General features: G+C 45.8%; 1 protein-coding gene across 2 annotated transcripts in view; it reads right to left on the bottom strand.

Annotated features, from left to right (window-relative positions):
* The window catches only part of LOC111157160 (midline 1), a 112,304-nt gene extending 84,737 nt beyond the window's left edge, over positions 1-27,567 (bottom strand). Inside the window, exons 1-2 of one of the 2 annotated variants that reach the window (XM_022518429.1) lie at positions 27,467-27,567; positions 17,043-17,758 (exon numbers count right to left, since the gene is read on the bottom strand). In XM_022518429.1, the coding sequence (XP_022374137.1) occupies positions 17,043-17,702 (660 nt within the window). In that variant the 5' untranslated portion in view covers positions 17,703-17,758; positions 27,467-27,567. Of the gene's footprint in view, positions 1-17,042; positions 17,759-27,466 lie in introns of those variants that run through there. The other variant, XM_022518430.1, reaches the window with a different exon arrangement.
* Positions 27,568-27,798: the final 231 nt, after the last annotated feature.

Here is a 27,798-nt window from a genome sequence, read left to right as displayed (position 1 = left end):
CTCACATCAGGATTTTAACAAGAAAAAAATACCTGGATATAAGTGTATTTGTGAAGCCCAAGATAGAAAACATTTTGGAAAGCTTCAGCCCTGCTTTCTATAAAAATGTGGACTCTTGAGGCCAGATCAATTAGACTTTGAACACACAGTAGGCGACTATGATACCAGCTGACAAGCTCCGAAGGTCAGTTTGGGAGTCTCTTTTGCTGCACGTGACTGAAAGAGGAATAAAGCATCATTCTTTACCCTTTGCTCAGTCTACAATCAGAGAAAGGTTCCTATTTTCCTTCAACGCATCTCATAATCCCTTTGCCAAAAGGAGGAAAGTCACATCAATATTCAGATCACAAAATTAAAAGACAGGGAGACGTTCCCAGAAAACATCTTCAAGGTGGGATGCGTGCCTGTGGGGACAAGATGATCATTTCTGAATGAAGGAGGGGGTGAGAGGAGAAAGAAACATTCGAAATAACGTAACTTTCGCCTTCCCAAACAAGGCTGGGTTAGTTTTCTTTTGCTGCTTTTAAAAACTTCTGTTTAGGACGCCTGGGTGGCTCAGTGGGTTAAAGCCTCTGCCTTCGGCTCAGGTCATGATCCCAGGGTCCTGGGATCCAGCCGCACATCGGGCTCTCTGCTCAGCGGGGAGCCTGCTTCCCCTTCTCTCTGCCTGCCTCTCTGCCTACTTGTGATCTCTCTCTCTCTCTCTCTCTCTCTCTCTCTCTCTGTGTGTGTTAAATAAATAAATAAAATCTTTTCAAAAATAAAATAAAAAATTAAAACTTCTATTTATCACTTTGCAGTCACGATGCTCCTACTTATATTTTCTTAATTTTCTCCTTTGTTAGCTCTGTTTGGCAGCACTGGCTGCTGGAGTAAACTCTGTATTTGAAAAAGCTTGCACTTTAGATTTCCAGAACTTAAAAAAAATACTGAATATTGCCAGTGGATTTTAAATGGAGCTCCCAAACAATAGCATGTCCTACATGGACTTCCCATGGGAGTTGAAGACTTTACAAGAGAAATGGCCAAGACCCATGAGGCTGCTTCCTCCATCCTGCCCGTCTGGGGCACGCCTGAAAATGTTCTGGCTTTATGCTCTCTGCTCGTTGTCTTTGACTGCATGGAATTTATTACTTAGGAAATATTTTTAAAGTATTTTTAAGTAATAGTTATTCTTTGAGCAGTAACAGCAAAAACAAACAAACTAACTAACATTTTGAAACACTAAAAGGAAGAACAATTGCTTTACTTTAGGGGGAAAAAACAAGTTCTGAAATGTTGTGGTTTCATGAAAATTATCTTCAGTTCAGCAACTCATAAATCATCATTCAAGGGGTCAGTGGCGCTTAATGACCACACTCTGTCTTCTTTATAGCTGGGCTGGGTTTTGGGTTTTGGGTTTGTTTTTTTTTTTTTTTGGATCATAGTGGGAAACAAACCTATTTTTTACAACATTTTCTATGCCTGTTGTCCATCCCACAAAGACAACCTCAAGTTCAGAGCTTATCTGGATAAGGATGGGCTCAACCTTCAGCAGCTGTCTTATCACCTAACACTCCCTTGTCATAAGAAACGCATGGGATTAACTCCTATCACTCACCTTCTAGAACACTCTTTTGCAACACTTTTTTTCATAAAGTCACTTAGGGCTATATAACTCTCAACAGGGAAAAATTATTCTCCCTGAGCCCTGAGAATCAAAGATTAAGGCAGCAGTGAAGTTTTAGTCGAACGGAGTAAGCCAGGTGGAGAAAGCGAACTTCGATACAGCTGTCGCCGCATCTGTGGGGGGCATCGTGGAGAGGGGGCATCACCGGGAGAGGGCACCATAAAGGGGGGGGTCATAGAGATGGATAAGGGACACTTCCTGTGGGGAACAAATTTCATTTTTTTTCACCATCTCTAGTATGTATCCATTCAGAGAAATCAATGACAGAAACCCATTTTATCGTTGTAGATACAACTGATTTTTTAAAGCACTTTTATTAAATGTATTCTTTAGACACAAAATGGAAGAGATAGAATAATCTTCTCTGAAAAATACAGACAAGTAGGGGCACCTGGGTGGCTCAGGTCATGATCCCAGGGTCCTGGGATCAAGTCCTGCATCGGGCTCCCTGCTCTGCAGGGAGCCTGCTTCTCCCTCTCCCGCTCCCCCTGCTTGTGTTCCGTCTCTCACTGTATCTCTCTCAAATAAATAAATAAAATCTTTTAAAAAATACAGACAATAGGTAACTAACAAATACAGGTAAATCAGTCTCCAAGAAAAAAGGCCAGATTCAATGCTTTTGAACCTTCCAAGGAACTCATTTTTATGAGTGCATTTTGGAAGAAGTGCTCCGCAAACAGCAAAACAGACCAGCACTGTGCTCAGAGCCAAACACATAACTCTCCACATTAATTGTGATGGCTTCACTTCCTCTACCTTGGCCTTACTCCACGGTCACTCCCAAGGCCTCCAAAGGAGGCGCCTCTAGCTATTTGACTGAATACTCAAATTTGCTCAGAGTTATTCAGAAGAAATCATTTTCTGACTTTTCAGATGAAAATATCTCTTGGATAGAAATCGTGTTGACTGGCCTATTCCTTTAGTAAAACAGAGACACTGTGACTATTATCATCATCTTAAACTTGATAAGTATTTTCAACACAAAGACCTCCTATGAGACCACAGGTAACGAAAATCTCTGGGCGGTAGGCTGAGTACACGAGGAGGCCTGTGTTAACTTACAGAAGGGTACTTATTTAACTTCTACACAACCTGGGTGTGTTTTAGACCCTGCCTCAAACAGGAAGACGACATCAAATGGAAGAACATTTCCCAAATGCCAGTCTATTTGTGGTCTGGCATATGGATTTCCACTAACCAGCTGTGAGTCCCAAACCACGGGGTGACAAACTACAGCCCGTGGTCCCAACTGACCCGCCACACCCACCCATGTGAGCATTGTCTGTGGCTGCTTTCACACTAAGGCAAGTTGAGTGGGTTCCAAAAGAAGCCAGATGGCCCACAGAGCTGACAATGTTTAGTAGCTAGCTAGCTCTTATGGTGTTTGCTGACTCCTGCTTTGATGAATTAATCTGGACCTCAGTTTCCCCATTCATAATTGAGAGGCTGTGCAAGATTGAACTTTTTCCAGCAAGGTTGCATGTTAGAATCACTTGGGGTAGTTTCTGGAAAATCCCAGGGCCCGAGCTGGAACCCAGATGATCTCGTTGCACTGGGCTGGGCACCCCACTTAAGGTGATCTATGTGCAGCCAGGACAGGAACCATGGGGCTAGACAATAACGAAGGCCCTCCCATGTCAGGGCTTCCACGATGTGACCCTCTTGTGGAATAAATCGTGTCGGCCTGCAGGAACAGGCCCCTAGAAATGACGTGGGCATTGACGACTCACGTCTGAGTCCTAGACTCACATTCTAAGCCTTCGATCTGAGAAGCTGAGAATCAACAGTTTTTGCAGATGAAGAAGCAGAGCTCTAGAAATAGAAACAGCTCCTTTGGAAGATAGATTTAAAATAGACTAATAGATTTACTGAGTAACTTTTGAACTGTGGAAATAATTCACCTTGAATGTATCCCAATTAAAACTATTATACATCAAATGTAAGCCACTTGGGGAAAAAAAAATCTCAGCCGCCAGCCTGTTCTCTGCAGACTTCCCGCTTGGTCGAAAGCCCCAGGCTGTCTCCGACACAGACAGCCACACCTGGAAGGTCGCCCCGAATGTGAGCCTCAATGACTCGGAAATCCACGGGATAGCGGATAATGTCAAGTGCGCCTCAGTCATATTTGAGGAAGGGATTAAAGAATATTTAACAAGCTTGGGGAGGTTTAAATATTGCTGAGACAGCCCGAAGGACAGCATGTGCGGGCCCAGACCGCTCGAGTTGGGCTGAGGGCCCGGGGTGGCGGAATCAGCCATGTAGAGAGCCTTGGGGCGCTGCTAGCCAGCCACTCGGGCGGCCACAGATGGGGGAAGCGGGATTCTACGAGGCTGAGTTTTCCCCATCTCCAAAGAGATTTGGTTTTGGACATCACACAGATAAGTCAACGCCTCTGAGAGCGAAGCTGAGCATTTCCCTTTGTGTCACTGGCAAAGATGCTTTGGGTCGGGGGCGCCTGGGGGGCTCAGCGGGTTAAGCCTCTGCCTTCGGCTCAGGTCATGATCTCAGGGTCCTGGGATGGAGCCCCGTGTTGGGCTCTCTGCTCAGCGGGGAGCCTGCTTCCCTGCCTCTCTGCCTAATTGTGGTCTCTGTCTGTCAAATAAATAAAATCTTTAAAAAAAAAAAAAAGACGCTTTGAGTCAATCCAAGGGTGTCATGGCCCCAGCATTTGGGGCCGGGTGAGTCTCTGTTGTGGTGGCGGGGGGGGGGGGCTGTCCTGTGCATTTAGGATGCTTAGCAGCATCCCTGACCTTGACCCCCCAGATGCCAGCATGGGCCCCCTTGCCTCACGGGTAGCCAGAATGAGGCAGTTGTGGACTGTTAAAATTTACCCCCTAAGCAAATCGCGATTTCTTAGTATCCTGCCTCAAAGTGGAATTAAAGAGAACCGTTCTGAGGGAGCAGAGGACAAAATCTACACACAAAAGGTATACATATACATACTAGTTAGTTTATCCTACCCCTTGTGAATGACAAATGTTTCATCACCTCTGCCTGAGCTAATAAAGTTTAAAAAGAAAAAAATCAAACAGTCTCTTCATAATACTTTCTCGAGAGAAATCACTGGGGAGCAATTTGTAGTTTCAGAAATGAATGCAGGGACCTGAAAGGCAGTGTTTCACTTGCTTATGTATTCAAAATTCAAAAGAATGGCTGGTGGGCTAGGTATGGTTTTCTTTTTTTATCTGATGGGCACTTTCTACCAACACAGTGGAGACTATAATCTGAGTAAATTATTATGGGCTGTTCCATTTGTTTCAACAAGTAGTTACTACTGATAAAATACCTTGTAGCTTTCAAAAACGCTGTAGTCATTGAAAAATGAGTAATCCAATACAAAGGGGCTGTGTAAGATACAGTCACTGGGCTTGAGAAATGGACAAATGGTTGGGCTGGGAAGGCTTGTGCCCCAAGAATGTTTATAAAATAATGCCAAATGCTATGTAATTAGGAAGGGGGGCTAAAGACAATACGGAAAGTCTGAGATAAGGGAATTTCATTAAAAGCTGAGCTCAAGAAACCCTCAGGGAGCCTAGTGTTGGATCCTTTCAGAATAACGTGGAATCAATAGAGGAAGGGATAGAGGGATTGAGAAAGGAGGTTATTCGCTTGTATTTACAGAAACTTTACATCATCTGGCTTCTCAGAAGAACCTGTATTGTCTTGATTACAACAGAAAGAGGCTTAAAATTTGGAGTAAAGGAGAAGATGGAAGTCTTCCGGGAATAACAATAGGAATGGAGAGGGGAGCCACTATCCTTCGTCCCAGGCTTCTCAAGGGCCAAGTGTTACAGGATTTCATCCAGAATTATTACCTCCTGTTTTACCAAGGAGCAAATGAGGCTCGGAGAAGTTAGTTTTGCTTTTTTCCTTCACCTAAATGCACACAACTTAAAAACTGCAAAGCCAAGCCACAAGTTGCCATCAGACTCCAATCCCGTCTCAGACTTGCTGACTCAGAATCTACACTGAATCACAAGACCCCGAGTGGTTCCCACGTACATTTGTGTTTGAGACATTCTGGTCTAACAAATGAATTTAAGCAAGCCTACAATTCCGACTGAAAAGCAATCGTGGAGAGAGGAATGCATAATAGATCAAAAAGCTTTATTAACAAACACAACTAACATAAAAATGGTAGTGACCATTTTTATTTGCATCCGTGCTTTGCCAAGAATAACTAAATATGAATAAGAACTTGGTGAGGTCTCTTAAGAGAGTTGAAATGTCAAACTCGTACACTGCGACTCTAAATTTACATTTTTAACCAGGGCAAATAAATCACCACATTTCAAGTGATGAAATGAATTTAGGGACTGTCAGGAAATTCGTTCATTCCTTCATTTAACACTTACATATGGAGGAGCTGGTGAGTTTTGAATAACTCAGCATTACTATAAATACATAGAAATTATTCCACATGGATTTTCATATTCCAACTTTCTATTTTCCTTCTTTATTTCTATCAGGATGGAAAACAGATCATCTTCAATCACAGTCACCACCTTCAAGGAAATTTCTTTGCTCAGTCCAGGGAGCCCTGGTGTCAAAAGGAAAGGCAAAAGTGCTTCATCTCTCCATCACCCGAGCTCTTTTTCCTCGTCACTGATTCTTTTGAAGCATAGCACATTTGAGCCATCGTTCTTTCAGTCTTAATCATAGGTGGTGAATAATTAGGGGCAAAATGGGCTCCTTGGGAATGAGCCCCCAAACTTTGATTTCTCTAACCATGGTTATGTTATTTAATTTCTTGTGGCCTCATGCTCCACATAATTAAAAAGGTTCCTCGGTACCAAGCTTCTCCCACCCACTAGACTCTGGGCTAGACACTCGGCCCTACATTATCTCATTTAATCCCCCCGAGATCCCTAATGAGCAGGTATCATCATTCCCACACGGTTGTTCCAAGGATCAAATAATACTTGAGAGTGCTTTGCAAACTATCAATCTGGAGATTTACCAGTGCTAGTCATCACTCCCGGTAATAGCTGCTCCTGGATGTTGAGTCAACAAATACCCTCGAACCACATCTCAAAACAACTTAGAGCAGCATCTTGAAGGCTCACTCCCTCACCCTGCTACCAGCCAGCCTTGGCCTACAAGACTTTCTTCTAGAGGCGTGGAGGCAGCATGATGGCCTTAGAGGGCATCTCCCTCCAAGCTCCTCAGGTGGGGTTTGTACAGGTACCCAAGGTCTCCTATATCTTCCAGAGCTCTGGACAGCCAGGTCAATGATCAAAGGAGGGAGAAATAAACCTCCCTACCAGGCCAGGATATTCAGCCTAACGCCTAAGTTCATTTAAAAAAAAAAAAAAAAAAAAAAAAAAATCCCGCCAGCTAGCTTGGCAACACAACACCACTTCCTCCAGTTGCTTCTCACGTCTTCCTAGAGATGGGTCCCTTCAGAGCGGAAATGACGTCAGCCGCTTCCGAGCCTGATATTTACCTGACCTGGGAGCCCTGCTCAGGAAGGACATGGAGACCTCTGAGGAAAAGCACGTGAGAAACGCTAACAGTCCAGCCCGTGAGGAGCAGACCTTTAATAAGAAAGGGTCTGGCCCAGATTTTATTACGGATCAGAGCCCTCAGCTTTTGCTCTGACCTGCCGCTCCAAGGGAATGCACAGTGCAAATGTCAGTATGTGGCCGCTGGACGGTGTTTTCCCCAGAAATGTGTTTCCCCTTCAGCTTTTGGAATTAGACAATTTCCAGACAGCGACACCAAAGTCAGCGATTTCTGATGACCAATCAGATTAAAACTATCTCACGGTTTGAGTTTCATAGAATTCTTTTCATAGTCCTTTTATACACTCCTATCGTGTGTTATAATTACATCTGGACTTATCTTAGTTATTCATTTCTGCATTCCCAGAGTTTACCCGGTGCTGATCTCATTAGCTACAAACAAATAGTCTTTGGGTGAATAAATAAGGGTTCTTTTTTTTTTTAAGTAGGATTTGATAATGCAGATGGGGAGAAGAGATCATTTATTTTTTTTTAAGATTTTATTTATTTATTTGACAGAGAAAGAGATCACAAGTAGGCCGAGAGGCAGGCAGAGAGAGAGAGAGAGGGGAAGCAGGCTCCCTGCCGAGCAGAGAGCCCGATGTGGGGCTCGATCCCAGGACCCTGGGATCATGACCTGAGCCGAAGGCAGAGGATTAACCCACTGAGCCACCCAGGTGCCCCAGAAGAGATCATTTATAAAGGCACAAACAGGGTAGAAGCTTTTCACGATTCCTGTGTTGTTTTAGTAATAATAACCTAGTTTATACTGATGTGAAGAAAAACCCTTATTTTCCTGGGGCATTAGGAAATGCCACTAGGATGTAAAGAGGATATAAGGGAGGAGGCGGATGACAACACAGCTGTTCTATGCATTCTGTCCCAGGGATGCAGAAGGAGAACACTTAAACACAAGTTCAGGGTCACTACAATGCAGGGGCTCTATGCGTCTCAAGCCTTTCCCTTCTGCAAACCCCTGAACTCCAGAGCCTTCCTCCTCTTCCAGCCCTAACCAAGGAGACAGCTGCTAACAGAGCCCAGGCCAGCTCGCTCTGTCCCTCCTTCACCCACCGAGGGCAGGCTACACCAAAAAAGAAAGCTGGCCAATGGAGCTTGTGATTGGTCCGGGCTGCCTGCCGGTCATGTCATCTATATTCGTCTCCTCTGTCTCTACGTGTCTGTAAACGTGACAGTCATGGCAGACACCTCAGCCAGCTTCTCTTTCCTAGGAAATTGCCACAGGGCCTCCGTCAACACCTGTGGGGTTGATTCCATCAGATAAAAACCAGGAGCGGGAAAGACTAGCTCATTCACCACGGACTGGACTTCAAAATGGTGCCTGTTCTTCAAGCCCTCTCTTCCAGGCTACTACTCACTGCTTCTTAAAAGTCCATTTTACTACCTAGCTTGGTTTCGAGAGAAGGACCAATCAAAGTTTCCACCCAATTTTAATTCCCCTGAAGGTTGTTCAGTTTCCCATGTCAGCCAGAAACACAAATCGACCCTATAACCACTGAGTAATTTATGATACTGTCAGGAAATCCACGATTGGATTACACCAATGAAGCCTTTACTGTAACAGTAAATGCCCAGATATAATAATACCTCACACTCACGGAACGCTTACTATGTGCCAGTCACCACGGTAGGCACTTTACAAGCATTTTCTTTTTTGATGAGAAATGCAAAATGTGTTTCCTCTGTCAGCTGAAAAGCTATCCTCACGGGTATGCAAAGACGTTAAGTATCATGCCTTGAAGTCCAAAGCATCAAGCGAGTAAGTTTTAAGTGGATTTTGTAAATGCAATTTTATCAGATTTTTCCAGAACACTTACGTCACCTATTGAGAATGAATAAAATCTTTAGCCACATTCACTTTCTCAGCCCACTCACGTCTTCTTTATTACTCATCCAGTATTGAAAAGAAGGACTTAATTCATGTCAACGACATGGAAGGAAGGAGAATTTTGAATATCTCAGCCCTAAAAAAATGGACTGTTCAGTTAATGTAATTTCTGCATATTCTACTAGCTTTAACTCTGGAACCACCAAGATGAATCGCATTCTTTCAAAACTTTTCAACCGGAATTCAAGTACCATGCACAAACAGATACTCCTCACTTACACTCACTCAGCTTGTATATTTAAATAAAATTAAATTGTTATCTGTATATTAAGACACTCAGGGAAAAAATTCCCCTGAGGGAAATTAATGAGCCCATTTAAGCTGCAATTAACAGTTCATTTGTTTCCACATGAGCGTCCTGTTCTCTGTGGTGTCCCTGAGGGCACCGGGGTCCATCTCTGAAACTGCCTCTTGACATGAGATCCGGCCCCTCAAGACAACCCAGCCTACACTGGTGTAGCAGTAAAAAATAACGACATAGGGATGTCTTTTTTTTTTTCTTAAGATTTTATTTATTTACTTGTCAAAGAGACAGAAAGAGAGTGAACACAAGCAGGGGAAGTGGCAGGCAAAGGGAGAAGCAGACTCCCTGCCACGCAGGGAGCCCGATGCGGGACTCGATCCCAGGACCCTGGGATCCTGACCTGAGCTAAAGGCTGTCGCTTAACTGACTGAGCCACCCAGGCGTCCCAGCATGAGATATCTTAAAGCAGCTTTTCTGGTGGTCCTAGAGGCATCAGCCTACATCCATGATGGTGGCTTATATTCAGGCCTGTTGTGTTCCAAAACACTATAAAATCACCGTATTTGGTCTCAACGCCTCAAAAGGAGCCTCAGGGATGCCCAGAGCACTGAGAGGCAAGATTTATGTGCTAGCACTGGCAGCTGCGGCAGGAAGGAGCAGAAGACACAGGACAGACCGGGCCACAGAGTGGCTGTGTCCAGCCCTGGGGCAGGCACCTCGCTGGGTGCTCGGCGGCAATGCCTGTGACTGCTCTCGGCCCTCAACTCCTCATCTGCAGAAGGGGGATGAGACAAGGGGAGCACCAAGGTTGCTTCTGGCTCTGAAACATTACTTAGCTGTATAGCGGGCATTCAGAGGCTCGAACGGCGCCCTTCTTTGAGTGACTCAAAGAGTCAGAAGAAATTAGCACACGTCATCCCCCGTGCGTTGCGCTGCACCAGGAAAGCAGGAAAAGAATTGCACTGATGCCTGGATCCAAGAGCCAAGTGGCGATGACACCCTCCTGTTTCTTCTTCATCTTCCCGGGCAGGATGCTGAATCCCCACCGCTGAATGTTTCTGTTGACAGTATGGTGGGTTTTGAGCTATGATACTACTTCACCTTGTCACTTAAAAAAGAGACCATAAACTGTAAAGAAATGTGAATGTCTTTTCCCCCTCTATTTCTTCTGTGGACGCGGATATGTTCATTTGACCTTATCTTGAGAAAATATGCATTCCATCAGCCTCTCTCTCAAAAACAAAGTCACTTCAGTGTTAACCGCATAGAGAAGAGTAAAAATGTCCCCAACTCTTAGCTTGGCATTCAATGGCTTTCAAAATCTCCCCCAACATGATTCTTCCAACATTCTCTCTCCTGGCCCCTCAGTCGGCACCCTGGGCTCTAGCCAGCATTGTCTAGAATCTCTGAACTGTCTTGCAGATTCCTGCCAACAGGTCTCTGCTGGCCTCACTCCCGAGGAAGGCCTCTCTCTACTTTGATGCATAATCCACCTATCTGTCATGGCAGCTTAAAACCAACCACCCCGAAGCGAAGTTTCTTGTCTACTCAACAACAGTCATCTCTTCCTCCTTCAAATCCCGAAACATGCCTCTCTAACCCATCAATTCTGGACACGTCCATCAACAAGTGTTTATTCACTGTTCTGCCTCTGCCCTTTGCCAGGGGCTTTAGAAACAAAATGACAAAACACATTAAACCAACAACATGGACCCTTATCTCACAAATAATACAAGCTATATTATAAAATAATTGGAAGGCAGTCTTCCTCCCAAGTCCATACCTTACCCATCACACCACCCCATTCTAACCCCTGGTTTCCAAGAGACACTGTTTTGTTCTAACATATATTGCGGGCTTCCTCTGCTCTAGGCACAACAGTGAGGTTTACGTAAAATATTTTATTTTGTACTCCCAAGTGTCTATGCACATAAGTACATCGTTAGCTCTGTTTTTTGAACATTAAGCAATGTACCCAAGAATTACATGTGTTTACACAGCCACATGACTGTATACTTATTTGTGTATTTTCTAGAACTCGTCAAACTTACTGCAAACGATTCCAATGGTAATAAAGCATCAGGCAAAAATACCTTCCTCTTTGCAGGTGAAGGAAGGGAGAGGAGATTCTTCAGGGAGAAGGATGTGGCTTTAAGCTTACTGTTAAAAACTTATCCTCAGAGATGTTTTCTTTTACTCCGTGTATCATAAATCCTTTCAGTATCAAATGAAGAAAAATCAAATACAGGTTTAACGTAACTTACAAATACTTGGAAACCATATTTTTATCGCAAGGGGACTTTAAACATACCTTGTAGATTGAAAGAAACACAAGCAGAACTGCATTTTGAAGGGCCCAGTTAGAACTGGTGAGACCCCATATAACCAAAACATTTTACAAGACATATGTCTGATTCACCCACATAGTGCACTGGTCTGTGGCAAAACGTCAAAGGTATAGCTATATTTTAGATTAAAATCTAGCCTGGAATTATTGTGAACTGGTTTGAATTACTATATAGGGTTGCACAAGGGATGTCATGTGAGATAACAATAAAAAAGAATGACTAATACCGGGGAATTTACAGACATCTAGCAAATTCGTTACTGTTTTCTAATAATAGGCTCGGAATGGTGGTGGAATGGTCCTTTTCTGGGAAGCCCTTCTCCAGCGCTTGGGTTTGGGGTTGGTGTCCCAGCTTTGGGCATGCTGGGCCTCCCTCCGCCACCAATAAACATTTACATGATTGGAATTCTCTACTAGACTACAAGTTCCATGAAGAAGGAGACTATGCCTGTTCATTTATTAAGCATCTATGAGCTTACTATTTGGTGGCCTGTTAAAAAAACCTACATGCCAGCTATCGCTAACGGAGGATAAATGAAACAATGGGTACGGTGGGTCTACCAAGTGTCCCTCACGCGGTAGCACGAAACCCATGTGAACACCACTCGTTGAGACTCAGTTTATCAAAATCCACACCATTCAAGCCAACAAAGTGCAATATAGACCACAATACTGGTTCGCGTCCAGGTGGATAAAATAAAATATCCTGTAATAACTGGTTCTGCTCTTATTTATAAATTCTCTTACAGAATGTTTCTTCCTACAGAAGGGTGAATACCTACAACATTATTATGAATTCAAGTTTTCATGCAGGTTTTGTAGTCCATCACCGGTCAAGCAGCTGACAAGAATTTGTTGAGAATTAATGATCCACAAGCCCCCGTGGTCAGTCTTAGGTGAGTGATGGGGTTGTATGAGCCAAAGGGCTCTGCCAACCTTAGGTGATAAAATCCTTGATGGAGGGAGAGTATGTGCTCAGTTGACTAGACAATTAGGTATACACTGAAGTCAGTAATGGCTATGGGTTGAATTGTGCCCCGTCTCCCAATTCACATGTTGAAGTCCTAACCCCCAGGACTTCGGAACGTGACCTTACTCGGGTACAGGGTCACTGCCAGTATACTTAGTTATGATGAGGTCATACCGGAGTACAGTGGCTCCTTCCTCCAATACGACTGGTGTTCTTTATAAAGCAGGGAGATGCGAACACAAAGACAAGCACACAAGGAGAATGCCTAATGAAGAGACGAGAGAAGAGAGCCACCTACGACCCAGGGAGAGAAGCCTGGAACGCAGCCTCCAGAACTGTGAGATAGTAAGTATCTGTCCTTTAGGTCACTCTGTGGTCCCTTGTTACGGCGGCCCTAGCAAATTAATACAGTGCTAAACACTAAATTCCCAGGGATCAGGGTTTCTCGACCTGGGCGCTCTGGACATTTGGGGCTGCATAACTCCCTGTGGTGGGGGTCCAGCCTGCACAATGGAGGGTGTCCAAGCATCGCCAGCCTCTATCCACATCAGGGATACACCATGCAACACACACATACACACACACACACACCTTTTCACTGGAACCTGTACTATATCGGCTACTGTTTTCAAATAAGAAACAAGTTCTAGAAATTCTAAGGAAAGAGAAAAAAAATGTCTAGCCAAGTATCCACTAACAACTTTCCCAAATGCAAATAAAGCACAGGACTTTCAAAATTATGGAACCTTACAATCTACAAATGAAACCCAAGAGCAAAATCCCTCTCCTTTACCTCCAGATGAAAAGGACAACGCAGGAAGGTGGAGCTTTCATTGGAGCCTTTATCAAACGATGACAAAAGTCCAGTGGGACGACCCATCGAAATGGGCATCACACAAATGAATGCCTGGAGCCAGCCTTGGGAGTCACAAATGCAAAACAATGGCTTGGACCTTCACCGTCAGCCAACTTGAAGTGGGGCTATGCCAAAGTTGAAGGGCAAGGAAAGGTCAACTCTTCTCAGTTTCTGTATTTTTATAGGTATAACTAGAGAAAAGAAGCAAGAGCCCCAACATTGTATGCTGGGACGGGAAAAAATGGAATTACTGCATTGTAACTCCTTGAAAACTCTGTAATACATTCTATTAAATTCTCTTCTATGTTCTATGGTTCACGAATCAAACTTTTTAATCCAGACTTGAGGATTGAGAACCTTCTTAAAATTCAATTAAAATGATACAAGCAGATCCACATTATGACATGCTCCACTTAGAGACATGCATTTGGCAGGAAGACTTTTTTCTTTTTATCTTAAAACTGAGTGCAGGAAATGCTGGTTTAATTTCTCTTTGCTTCAATATTTTATGAGTGCCTCCCAATGCCTAGTGTCTGACAGCACCAGACTACTGACACGATGCTATTTCAGATGACATGGAAGATTTTATTTGCATGAATCCTACATGGAATTTTTATGCCCTTTTTCTTTTGTGTCCGGAAAGAGTTGTAATGTACAAAAGTATATTCCAATTCTTTACGTAGGCACGTGTGTATATACTGAGACCTAATATGAGTAAAAGTGATCCCCAAAGTTTAAGATTAGTGCAAGAAATAACTGTTCTTCATAATCACTGCAGAATTCCCATCTTCAAATAATGGACCTTTTTTTTTTTTTTAAGAAATTTCTTTTTTTTTAAAGATGGTTTTTTTTTTTTTTGTCAAGGAAAGAGGGAACCGGGGCGGGGGGGGAGGGGGGACACGCACGAGCACAAGCAGGGGGAGCTGCAGACAGAGGGAGAAGCAGGCTTCCCGCTGAGCAGGGAGTCCGATGTGGGGCTCGATCCCAGGACCCCAGGATCATGACCTGAGCCGAAGGCAGATGCTTAACCGACTGAGCCACCCAGGTTGCCCCCAAATAATGGACTTTTACTAACACAAGAGCAAACACATTTTCCAAAAGGAGACACCTGCGTCCTTACATAGCCAAATAAGTTTAGCACCTCTACCATCTTCTCAAGGAAAGCACCCTCACATTTCTCCATGCTTTCTATTTCCACATCATCACAAATCTATTTCTGTACGAGATGCTAAAGCCACAGGAAAAGACACAGAGCACATTCAGTTGTTCAGACCAAACTAATAATTAACAGAAAATACCTTTCCTTGGTTTTGGTCCTTTCAATATGCTATTACTTTCCTCAAAAATCAATGTCCATGTTGTACTTGGGTCTTAAATAAACAAAAAGCACATATGTTCATAAATACGTGATAACTGAGATATCACAAGACACCCCAAACGTCAATATATTCTTATGATCTTTCTATTCTGACTTAAGTGGCATGTTCTAGGACAAACATGCGGTGCTAGCAGGTTACCTGTTTAAATGCTCATAAACATATTTTGTTGAGTGGCTGTAAATGTGCTTTGGTGTACTAGGTGCTGTTTATATGCTTCTATTTCTGTAATTAGAAGATAAAATATACTGTACTGTTAACTGTCAGGCCCTCTGGTGACCATATCGACAACCGCTAACCCACAGGCTTGATCAGACAAGTGTGTAGGGCTCATAATTGAAGAGTTTCATTTTCATCACAAAAGCCTAGGGCATGACAGTATGTCCTCATAAATTTGAAGACATTCTGTAAATCATTAGTAACTCCTTTATGGTAGCCCACAAATAATGAGCAGAACTTGGCTACCCAGTTTAAATATCAAGACTGAAGGTTGCTGAATACTGAACATCAATCATTGTGGTGTTTTAACGATCGGTCACTAAAAGGCAGTGTTAATCCAGTCAAAGGAACATTTTGAGGGGTAAGGAAAAGGCCGCCGTCCACCACGTTCACGTTTTGGAAAACAAAAAACACCTACGTCCCCTCATCTTAAACATTCTGCCGGCAACCAAAAAGGGGCGGAAATGATCATCTCTGTTTCTGAGACAGACTGCCACGTCAGTTTCCGAAGAATACCGGAGGCACAATTCCCACACGCGTTGCCTTTGCTCTCATTATGCGTGGAGGTGTGCTTTCGGCTGGGGCTGCGCACCACGCTAGAAAACCAGCCGGCGTCCGTCTCCCCTTGTCCCCAGCACCTACATCCTTGGGCTTAATTTCCTCTCCAAGTTCACAGGTGGGTTTGCACCAACAGTCCTCGGACGCTTACAAGGGACAGATGCCGCCCAGGTGAGGCTTTTGTTCCCCAAGTGACATTCAGAAGCAGGATTCACTCAGCCCGCCAATTTCCCTCAGCATCTCAAGAAAGAGCCCGACCACATCACAGGTGTGGTCCCCTAATCCCAGCGTCACAGAATAAACTCTGAGCTCCCAGTAAACACAAGCACCCATTGGCGCGCTGAGGAAAAGTGATAGGAACCGTTTGTTGAGAGGGGTCGATGTGCCCCGAGTGGTAACACTCTCACTCATGTGATTCATTTTTTTGTTTGCTCAACAACGCGGTGTGTGTTTTTCCTGAGAGGAAGGGCTTCGATATATATTTACTCAAAGCTCTTAATTTATACTTCCTTTCCTTTTAATTGGCGTCTTGTGATCTAAAATTAACCAGCGAGGGCGGTATCTCACTATTAGAGCAAACTCTCGGCTGAGTTTGCCGTAATTAGACCCACCATTGCCTGAAGTTCGACAGACATCTGGAGACCTGACTTATTTCTTCCCTGGTGCATTCTATCCATATTTAGAGAGTGAGATTTTTAATCTGACATATAGTCATATTAATTATCATTCCCCGTGCTGGAGTTAAGTTAATAATTTCATGTTAAAAGTGAAGTTCAAAGAGTCTCACCTGTGACGTTACCAAAGAAAAAGCCTACACGAAAAGGAATTCCTTGCCAAAACCCGAGATGGTCAGAGCACTCTAGCTCACCAATAAGCCGGATAGCATTCACACAAGAAATACAAGGTCACATGTCCTCTAAAATCCCACATTTGCTATAGGCATTCCTCCCTCGGTCCTTCTGTTTGTGCGAGTAACTGGATGGATACAGGTACAATTCCGGTGAAATTAGCTTTCCTGAATGAGTGAAGAAAATGAATGCCCCCAAAATACCCAAAGTCAGATTTTTATCTGGTATCCCTTCTTGCCTTCTCCTCCCCGCCCCCTGCCCGCTCTCTCCCTCTCTCCCTCCCCCCTGCAGGGACTGAATATGACCCAGATTTTTCAAATTCGCCCTCACCCCGACAACACTAACATTACAAGCAGCAGTCAACTTTTACAAGATACCCTGATTGTGCGACCTTCGCGGGCTGCCAAAAAAACGTGCTAAAACTAATCAGATAACAAAGGTGAAGAGAAAACCTTCACCTGCTGTGCAGCTAGCGGTGAATACACTTTTTATTTCCATGACATTTGCTGGCAGAAAGGGGTTGGCTTAAGGCGGATCGGACTAACCTTCAATTTGTCATAGCGCTCACTCAAAGCTGCCACCTGATGATCTCGGTGCCGCCCAACCAGTTTACACAAGGCACAGATTAACTGGTCATCGGTCACACAGTACATATTCACCTTCTCATCCTCGTGCTCCAGGCACATCAGCCCCCGGATGTGTGAGTCCGGAATTGGCTCAATCAGACGATGGCCCGTAAAGGGCTTCTTGTTCGGGTGAGTGGCTTTCAGGCACTCATCACAGTAGGACACTTCACAAGTGACACAGGTCTTCACAGCGTCCTGGGCAGGATCCTGGTCACAGAACTGGCAGAGAACTTTCTCGGCGGAGGTCATGGTGTTGGCGTCGAAGGCCCGCTCCCGGCGGGTCTCGCTGGGGGAGTTGGGCCCGCTTACGGAGGCTTTCTGGAACCTGTCGATGATGTTCTGCAGGGTGACGTTGCGCTTGAGTCCGTCTAGACCTCGCTGGCTGAGCGTGATGACATGTCGGCAGGTGGGGCACTGGAAGGCGGTGATGGACTCCACAGACTCGTTGGTGGCGCAGTGTGACACCAGGATGCGGTGGGCGCAGCTGAAGCAGAGGCTGTGTGCACAGGGCAGTAGGAGAGGGTCCTCAAAGAGCTCCAGGCAAATAGGGCAGGTCAGCTCCGACTCCAGTGTTTCCATCTTCAGGCAAAGCTCTCCTGGGTCATCAGCAAAATCCAAGGAAGCTGATCAGCTATCTGGAAACAGAACGTAAGACTTGATTAGGCGCGAGGGGGTCAGCCATGGGGAGCTGTCAGCTCTGAATGCAGCTCAGAATAATTCCAAACACGGGTCATGGAAGGGTAAATGTGTGCACATTCCAAATAATTCTCTTTCTATTCGCTGGGGGAGTGAGGCGGGGAGAAACACCCTAAGCCAGCGTACCAACTAACATTTTCTCAAAATTCCTGTCACCAAAAGCAGCAAAGAGCAAAACAAAACAAAACAAAAAACCTCTTTTTTTTCGCAATTTGGTTTGTTGAAAGGTCTTACTCCAGACTGGCAAGTTATTGAAACTGTAATTTCCATAATTTGTATCTAATCACAATAATCTCATTGTGTCACGGCCAAGTTTTACCTTGTGTGGAGAATTAAGATGTAGAAATGTTAATTAACGAACTAGAGCCTTTCATGACTTTGAATTGATGAACTTGCATGCGAATAAGTTTATGCGTCTGAAGGACTTTTTACTCTACGATACCACAGCAGGCTTCAGAGAAGTAGAAAGGCGCTTCTTGTGGAAATGGGCATGAAATGTGCATGAAATCCAACGCATGACTTCAGCGGAAATGATAATGCTTAACTAGGGGATGTCAGCTTCCAAAATATATTCTTGCGGAAAAACACTGACTTTCACGGAGATGATTGTGATCGAGGCAATGTTTTTTGGCATGCCTTCGTTACTCTCCTGAATAATTCTATTGTTTAATCCTGCAGTGGGATGTGGGTGGGCAGAGCGAAGCAGAGAAAAATATCTGCAGGCCTTTTCAGTGGCTGTGGTGAGCCTGAGTACCAATGACTAGTAACGATTTAGTTAATTAGGACAAGGATTTTCGTGGCTTCGATATTCATTCGAGAAGTTATTAACCGGGCTCACGGCTGCACTGTAGGCAGCAGGATAAATAAAGTAGTCACGTTACTCTGGGGAGGCTTGAAAGGGCTGCTGAGGGACCCCGTGCAGCCCTCCTGGCCCAAAGAGTTCCATCAAAGGCTTGTCCCCATAGCCAGCGACTGGCCGGGCCGACAGGAGGTCCACCCTCACACCCAGAGCTCTGTTGGCCCCGGACTCGAGCTCCGCCAGCTTTGAGCTCCCCACCAGGCTGCCTTCGGGTGGCCCAGCTGCGCGCTCCCCGTGCCATGAAGATGGGCTGCTGCTTTTGTGAACCCGTGCCGGCCTTCCCTTCAAAAAGGGCAGGAGAAAAGAATCACACACAAAGCCCGCTTCATTAATGGGGAAGAGGCCTCCGCTCATTAGCAGGCCTGGGAACCAAGCCTCTTTGAACCTTTTCCCTCTCAAGACCATTAGCCGAGGTCCGCGGAACTGCGGGCGTATTAGATGCAGCCCAGTGCCGCCTGTGGGAGAACAGAGCAGCTCACCCAGGGGAACGCCAGGCTCCAATCACTCTCGGGGGGTCAGGGGGGTTGGGGGGGTTCATGGGCCTGCTTGATGGGAAGGCTTCACATCCACAGCTACCATTCAGTGATTCCGACAATCGGCCTTTTTGTAGTCGCACCCCCATTTATTTACCAAACTCGCGATTTCCAGAACGTGTTGCCCCTTTCTGAAATAGCATCCCGCAGAAATACCACGTGGGGCTTTGGTTAAGCTAACGCTCATCTTGCCATCAACTGAACGAACGGGAACTGATCATTAAAAGTGCCAAGTGCGTGCTGAGTTTGTTAAAAATTAAAGAGCTGCTGGCTTCATAGAAGCCTGGTATCTTAAAGAGATCTTCAGCCATTCGCGAATATTAACTACACGAGAGAGAAGAAACAGGTAGCTGAGATTTGAAATATGAAAGCTTGCTCACGTCTTCACAACCCGCAGCGGCAACCGCCGGGCTGCTGTGGCATGAGACCTGCCATCCCCGCTTGGTCCTCCCCACCCCTTCCACGACATGGCTTGGATGAAATTGAAAAGGTCTACCTATTAATCATTATTTTGGTTAATTGTGAAAAAACGGAATTATCACTAAATTGAGTTTCTTCTCTCTTCCCATTGGAAGGAAGGGAAGAGAAGAACTTTAAGGAAGAACTTAAATTAAAGGGAAGCCGTCGCCCTTTGGGTCTGCTTTGTTCTCAGGTGCACCAAGAACGCCTCCCAATAGATCCCCACACGGGGATGAGCCCCAAAGGTGTCCGGAGAGCTGGGAGGGCTGTATTTTTCCGCAGGTGTCAGGATCCCATCCCAGCGTGGTGCAATCACAATTTCTAGAGGTGATTCCCCTGCTGACCCCACTGGAAACGCTGACCTCTGAGTCAAGAGACATTAAGTGAGCTGGCTCGAGAAGCCGGAATCTGGCACTCTCGCCGTCCCGGCTCTATGATCGTGGGCCAGCCAACATCACGCCTCACCTGGGTTATCACAACACCTTTCCGAATGGCTTCCCGCCTTCTGCTCACTCTGGCCCCCACCCGCAATCTTTTCCTCTGAAGCCGAAGATCCTGTTAAAACATGACCGAGCCTGCCTCTTCTCTGCTCTCCCCTCCAGGGGCTTCCCATCTCACTCAGGGAGCAAGTCAGCAGAATAAAACCAGCCCCAGAAAACAGACTCAGACAGTGACCTCATTTCCACCCACGCTAGCCCTTGCTCTGCTCGGGGCACCCGGCCTCCTTGTGATGCCTGGAACATGCCAAGCACGTCCCATCTCCCCCTCCCAAGGTTTCTGGAATCCATGTGACTCTCTGCAGCAGTGTTACCTCCTTGTGAACCCACATAAAACCGATTCCCCTGTTACCAAGATGGCCACCTACCCCCCACCATCGCGGCAATCCTTCTCCCCCACCCCTCCCCGCCTCTCTTTGCCTTCCTCCATAACTTTTGTCATCCAACATACTCTAGTGGTTTGGCCACGGAGCCATCATCACTCCCCGCTGCCCCACCAGTAGAAGGTAAGCTCCATGAGAGCAGAGACTTGGCTTGGCTCTTTGGGGGATGTCCTGCCAGCGCCTGGAACAGCGCCCTGCACACAGTGGGACTCCAACATGGGTTGAATGACTGGGGAAAAGCACAGCCATCGGGGTTAAAAACCTTAACGTATACGACACCCCTGCTGTCTCAAAGGATGTCTCGACATGTTGGAGCAGAGGTCAGCCAACTTTTTGTAGAGAGGGCCAGACAGTAACTATTTCTGGCACCGCGGGCCAGAAGGTCCCTGTTGCGGCCGCTCCAATCAGCACTGTGGTACGCCAAAGCCAGCACACACGACACACCGAGGGGAGAGTGCGGCTGGCCAATACAATCGGATTTCTAAGAACAGGCGGCAAGCTCCATTTGGGGCGAGGATCTTATTTTGCTGACCCACGAGGTAGAAGATAGAGACATGTACAGCCAGACAACAGAGAGGGGAGACTCCCTCCCAAAGAGATAGGACGAAAATGCCATGCGGGCAACAAGGGAATGGTGGTAGAGGGAGACGTCGCCAAGCGGGTGCAAGTTTCGAACGCTAACGGGAAGTGATAGGCAATGGGATTTCACCCTGACATCAATGGAAATAATGGTGAGTCGAGTGCTCAGGGGCACTTCATGTAATAATGATTTAATAGCAGCTGCTCAGAACAGGATCGTTTGCTTTTACCACCATAGTGCTTGGCACGGAGCTTTGTGCAAGCGTCGACGCTGTAAATGTTGGTTTAATTGTATTAAGTGATGACTAAATGTGGATGCGCCATGACGTTGAGCCAATTTTCGGAACCTTGTGCTCATATGCTGCCAAAAGGGAAGGGGCTCTGGGTTCGATACCAATAGTAGATCTGATTGTTTTTTCTCCTTTGATGCAGATCTTGCTGTGGTACAAGTACTTTATGGTGACATTAGTCGACAATATGTTGCCAGCAAGCACGCACGCCATTCCCCAACCCAAGAAGATCAGCATGGTTTGTTTTTTAGCTTCTTGAGAAGTGAAAATACCGTTCATTCTTTCGCCAAATATTGAAGCCCCTCTAGGTTCTTGGTGCTGAGACAAGTAATGGTAACACTCAGCCCCTGCCTCGGTGATCTTACGGGCAGAGAAAACATGAACAAACTGCTGTGCAACGTAACAAAAGTCACGTGCCAAAGACTGGGGGAGAAGAACATGGAAAGCTTCCCGAAGAAGGCAACACATGAGAAGGATTTTTGAAGACGAACAGGCGTTCACCAGACAGGTACAAGTAGTGAGGGGGGCGGTTTGTGGAAAATGTTACTTTTCCTTAACTCCCATAACTTAATGTCTAGGCCTCAAAAAATAGATTCTTCGCCTTCGCTACAATGGAAGGAAATCACACGTGCATATCATTATCAGGAAATTCTATCGCTCAACATTCTTCTAAATGGGCTGATTGGTCCTCATGGAGAAGAGGATGAGGGTGATCATGGAAACCCCTTGCAACAAACTGGGAACGGGGACAATTTACAGCTCACACCTCTGCCGGCCCACGGTTTGTAGTCTAGAACAGGGCATGGAATAGAGTGAAGGGAGAGAGCCAGATGGCTGGGCAGACAGAGGATGAAACGCAGTTCGGCTATTTATCAGCTGCGTGGCCCTGGGACAGCGTCCACAAGGATTCCCTCCAGTTCCTTCCAGCACTCAGTCCGAACAATCCATAAGCGGGACAGTCCCTAGTCGCGGGCTGCACTCGAGCCCCGCCTCCTGGGAGGCACTGGTTGCAAGACATCTTTTCCAGAAACGTTCTTACAAAGACATCTTACAAATGTTCTCATACCTCTGCCTTCCTCCTGTCTCACCCTTTCTCGTTCTGGATGTCACTAAAACTGTGCTCTTCTGGTTTTCGTCTCCCTAAGCCCTGCTGACTTCTCCTTCCAGCAAAGCAGAGCCTGGGTGTTTTCTAAGGGTCTGGCCCTCCATCCACAGGCCATCCAAGAGGGTCAAAAGGTACAGACGTCCAGTTGTAAAAGAAAGAAATCCTGGGGATGTAATATACAGCACGATGGCTGTAGTTAATAATACGTTGTATACAAATAGGGAGTCAGGTTGCACACCTGAAACCAATGTAATGTTATCTGTCAATTAAACCTCAATTAAAAAAATAAGCCATCCAGGTTATTCATTTCTCATACAGCATCTCTGAGAATGACTCCTAGGTTTGTCCCTCCCAGGGCCATCTCTTTCCAGAATCCCAACTCAGCACTGACAGTTCTCTGCTTCCTTTACTATAAGTTCCAAGGGTGCGTCTCACGGGTTTCATCAGCTTCCCTCCCAAACCTGTCTGCCCTACAAGCCTCGGGGTCTCCTCACAGTGCTTCTATTCTCCTGCTCACTACAAGTCAGAGACTCGCCTCATGAAAATGCGGGAGACTGAGCGCACCATCCACATGGCCTCGGTGGAATCACGAGGGCCCTCCCGTGAGCAGGGCCAGGTGCTGAGATGGAGAAAAGACTCGATGACCATCGCTGGCTTTGAAGAGGGAAGGGCCACGAGTCAGGGAATATGAGCCATTTTTAGAAGCTGCAAAAGGCAAACAGAGTCTTCCCCAGAGCCTCCCGAAGGAGCGCAGCCTGCAGGCACCCTGTCCTCCAGTGCGGTTTAAGCCGTCGTGTCCCGTCGTGGCCATTTGTCCCGGCGTCCACAGGAGGCCACGCACGCTCCTTCCCCCAAATCCAAATCATTAGCCAAGACATGTGAGGGTTAATCCTTCGTTCTTCGATCGGTTTCCTTCTCTCCGCCTCTAGCTTGATCCAGATCTTCTTTCCCGCATTCCTAGACTATTACCAACCCCTACCACACACACAAACAAAAAACAAGCAACCACCTCCTCATCTGATTCCTTACCTCCAATCTTTTTGTCCCTCAAGTTTCATCTCTGCCACACGCTTCTGGTACCAGGGTTTCTATCCGTCGCTTCTGTTAAAGGCCCACATGGTGAGCGGCTAGCTAGCTCCCTGCTGGCTGGAGTATGAGTCCTGACGGATGCCCTTAGCTCCTGGTCCAACCATCTCCCGAACTGCTTCTTGAACCTCATTTCCACACACTCACCTCCCATCCCAGGGACCCAGGGGATGGGACCATTTGCTGCTCCTAGCAGCTGCCTTTGCGTTTCTCCCGAGCACAGAGCTTTTTTTTCCTTTGTGAGGTTTTTTGGATTTTTGTTTTTGTTTTGTTTTGTTTTTTGGCTCCTGTATTACATGTTTATTTTCTTGTTTTTGTTTTCTGTTTTTTTTTTTTAAGCTGACGGCAGAACCTCCACGAGGCCTGAGCCCTGGCCATGGTTGTATTTGGAGATTTCATACTAAACCAAGAAGACTTGTTTTAGAAGATGGTTATAAATAGTGTGACATATCGTAAATGTTTACAATTAAAGTAAAGCTTTGAGCTGAAAACCACAAAGGAGTATAACTACCATATTTGCAAAACAACCAAAATATTCATTTAAAAATACTATTTCCTGGTATACAACAGAGTGATCAGAAAGGGGACCCCGGTTTAAAGTTCAGGGATTCATCCCCTTCGTTCAGTAGAGTTGGATCAGCTCTGGGACCAATATAGGCAGGCACGCGCCAACACAGACACAAACACAAACACGAACCTCATACGGACATAACACTCATCGTCTAAATTTGAGGCCGATCATAAACGGGTGGCCGGAGCCAAATGATCACCTACTCCTTGAAATCCCCCATGATAAATCTGGATGCCAGAGGCTTGTGCCTTTTGGGGTTAGGAAAAATTAATCAAGACAGAGATGGACAGCTGGTGGTGAGGGCTGCAGGCATGATTGGACCTTGGCACCCAGGTGATGGCTAAGGTGAACCAGCTGCCTGGGCAGATGGCCTCTTGACCCCTCTGGGCTCTAGGTATCATCACCTCGAGGTAGCTCTCATCCCAGCAGGAGGACTTACCTGGAGGGAGAAGGAAGGGCTTTCTTTTATCCGAAGTGTGGGATCTTGGGGGAAATGGACTAAAGGAGACAGTGTCCGGTAGAAGAGGTGGACACCAGGACTTAGTGGAGATACAAGGTTTGGGCCTGAGAAGGGAGATGGCGAACTCAGGCTGGATGTCCTTATGGATTAGTGTTCTCAGCCAGAGAGATGGATGTGAAGAGGGTTCGTGGCTGCCGGATTCATCTTTTCTGCCCCCTCCTCTGAAGTCAGAGGCAAAACCATCATCCGGGCAAATCCATGCAAAAAACCCATTCAATCCCCTGCCTGTGCTGTCACAAACCCTGCCATCATCCTACTTGCTAGCTCATGTTAGAATTTCACAACTTTATTCCGTGTAATCTCCCCTCACTTCTGCTATGACACCGAGAAGATAACCTGTACCTTGAATCCCTAGGAAGATGACACACATTGCAAGCTTTAACCCGTGGCCAAAGTCAGCGAGCGGGTCCAGGTCGAAATCCCAAGAGTATGTAAGTTTCACCCACACATGCAAGCGATCAAGAATCAGGAGTCTCCAGACCTAGTGCAGTCTATTAGTTCGATCAGCCACTAGAATAAGGAGATCCCTGACTGTCAGCATGTCATCCAGGAGTTTCTTAATTCCAAATTTCTCTCAGTGAAGTTTTGACATTTTAATCATAAGGCAAGCCCATCTCTCGGTGCTTCCCCGCAGCTACTGTATGTCACATCTGCAGACTCCACGAACAATGATCACTTTTCTGATTCGGAGTGCATGAAAAAGAACACGCATTCCAGCCACCAATAATTTTACTTTCAGTCCCTCACTCCGGATGGCTCTGCAAGCCATCGCTATGAGGGAAATTCAGGAGCCACTAGACCAAGGAATAAACTCGGATACCGACACTGGGTAGCCGGCGGTCAGCTGTTCCTACCAGGTGGCTCGCTGCCACTGCCCGGATGATCCCCGGAGCATTTCCTCCCCCCTCCCCCCGCTTTTTTTTTAACATATCCTCTGGGGTATGGAAACTAAGCTTGATGTTAAATTTACCAAAACAGTACCGAGACAACAAACACACCACCAAAACCATACAAGTGTTACACCAGATCACATAAAAATGGTATTGGTGGGGGGGGGGGGGCACAGACAGAAAGCCCTGGAAAGTGTTGTGACTAACAAGCAGCATCCCAAATTCTATGAATAAATTTTCTTTAAAGAGTCCTACATTTCAGAGCCACAACCAAATCAGTTTCCTATTCCCTCTCTTCACATGAGTAACGAAGACTTAGCTGGCTTATTGCCATTTGGATTTTAGCTCTGAGATGATCCCTATTACAGAACCACAGGTGGAATTTCTTTTTTAAAGGACCGTGGAATGATGTTTTTATCTTAGATCAGAAGAAACATGGACTTTCAGAGGACTCAAAACTTTGGAACTGTGAACCTCTGGAAATTAACCTCAGCTTGTGAGGCAGAAACAGTAGAAACTGGGTGCTATACTCAAGACAGTCACCACAAAGAGAGTATTTTAAATAACACAGTACAAGCACTCAATGTCTGCATATTTGGTCATGGGTTAGTATTTAGCTTTGAGTTATAAAAACCACAGAAGAAACACCTTCCCCAAATGCTACTTTACCGATCAGCACCCTGGCTGATCTGAGACACAGGTGAGTCAGTAAATACACAGTAAAACAGGGCCACAGATGCGACACAGAGGGGAGAGGGAGAGCCCACTGAATTTAGTGGCACTCTGAGAGAGTGGAAATTGACTGCCACAACAGAGGCTACCTCCTACACCAAAGTATGGCAGAGCGGAGTCAAAATGCGAAGTGGCTCTCAAAGCAACAATACAAGTAACACACTAGCAGGAACAAGCGCCAAAGTGATCTGTAACTTTCTACAGGCAACGCTTCTGAAACAGTGCTGTGGCTAACCTCCGACTGTCAGAGCACTCAAATTCATTCCCTTAATCAGTAACGGATGACTAAGAATTTCTGCCAACTGAATTTTAAGGGACCAGAGGGACTGACTGGAGAAAAAACCACCACTACCACCACCACAACAACAAAACGTGACAAGCAGATAAGCACAGAGGCACTAGCCTCAAGTTTTAAAGTAACTAATTAATACATGTTTTTAATAACTTGCCACTTCCTCTTTATTTTGAGGAGTGCTGGAAGTTAAAAGGTTTCACTTAATACCAAAAGTGAGAAGCAGGGAAGATTTTTAATTTCACCAAACCCCACCTGGTGGAATTCATGCAAATTGAATTAAGCCATTTGCAAAACCTCCTCTATACTTCCACATCTGTCCATAACGTGCCGGTTTTTTAGTAATTGGATCTCTAGGATAGTCTTTAAAATAATCACATACTCTCTTGACCATGCAACCTGATTAATAAGGAATGAACATTCCTGAAAAGAATCACTTGGAAGCGCAGCAGATGTCTTTGGGGATATGAAGGCTTTAATGATAAAAATTAAGGAGAAATGGGAGCTAGGTCACACTGTCTGGTTATTTTAATTGAAACCCAGTCTTCCAAATTTACTTAACAGAATGCTTAAATACACCTTCTGGAGTTCATTTATACATGCAGACGAGAAAAAAAAAAAAAAAAAGGCACCAGTGACAATGCAAAAAAGCAATCCTGATTTCTCCAGGATCAACTGGCCCGAGTCCACTCTGCCTTCACAGCACAGACACCCACTCGACAGTCTCACGAATGCAATCAGTCCCACTGAAAGACTAATAAATCGGTTAAGAACAGGAAACAGCACACTTGGCCTTACTAGTTCCCTTAGCATCTCTCCAGATTCTTACAGAGATCGTCTCGAATACCCACCAATGGACTGCACCCTAGTTCTTGTTGAAGAAACATCGCCGTAAGCAGAGGATGGGGACCCACGAAATGACAGACAGGCCACGGAGACCAGATGGCGGGTGGCAGGCAGTGCTGGAGCGGTCCTGTGTGTCTGTGAGAGCGTCAACAGTGAAACACAACAGGAAAATCGACGCGACAATTCCAGGAAGGCCAGCTCCACCTCATCCACCCCGCCAGGCTCGCCGAGTTGAAGAATCAAAACTCCCTCTTGCTTTCCAACTGCCTTTTCCAGAGAGCCCGGCAGGGCTTCCCGGGGCCCTCGCCCACTCAACGTTCGACTCAAGCCAAATGAA

This window comes from Enhydra lutris, unplaced genomic scaffold (assembly GCF_002288905.1).
Source record: "Enhydra lutris kenyoni isolate GAN:26980312 unplaced genomic scaffold, ASM228890v2 scaffoldscaffold52, whole genome shotgun sequence".
In the NCBI taxonomy this organism is placed as follows: domain Eukaryota; kingdom Metazoa; phylum Chordata; class Mammalia; order Carnivora; family Mustelidae; genus Enhydra; species Enhydra lutris.
The sequence above is the reverse complement of the archived record's forward strand: the minus strand, read 5'-3'. Positions and strand labels throughout refer to the sequence as shown.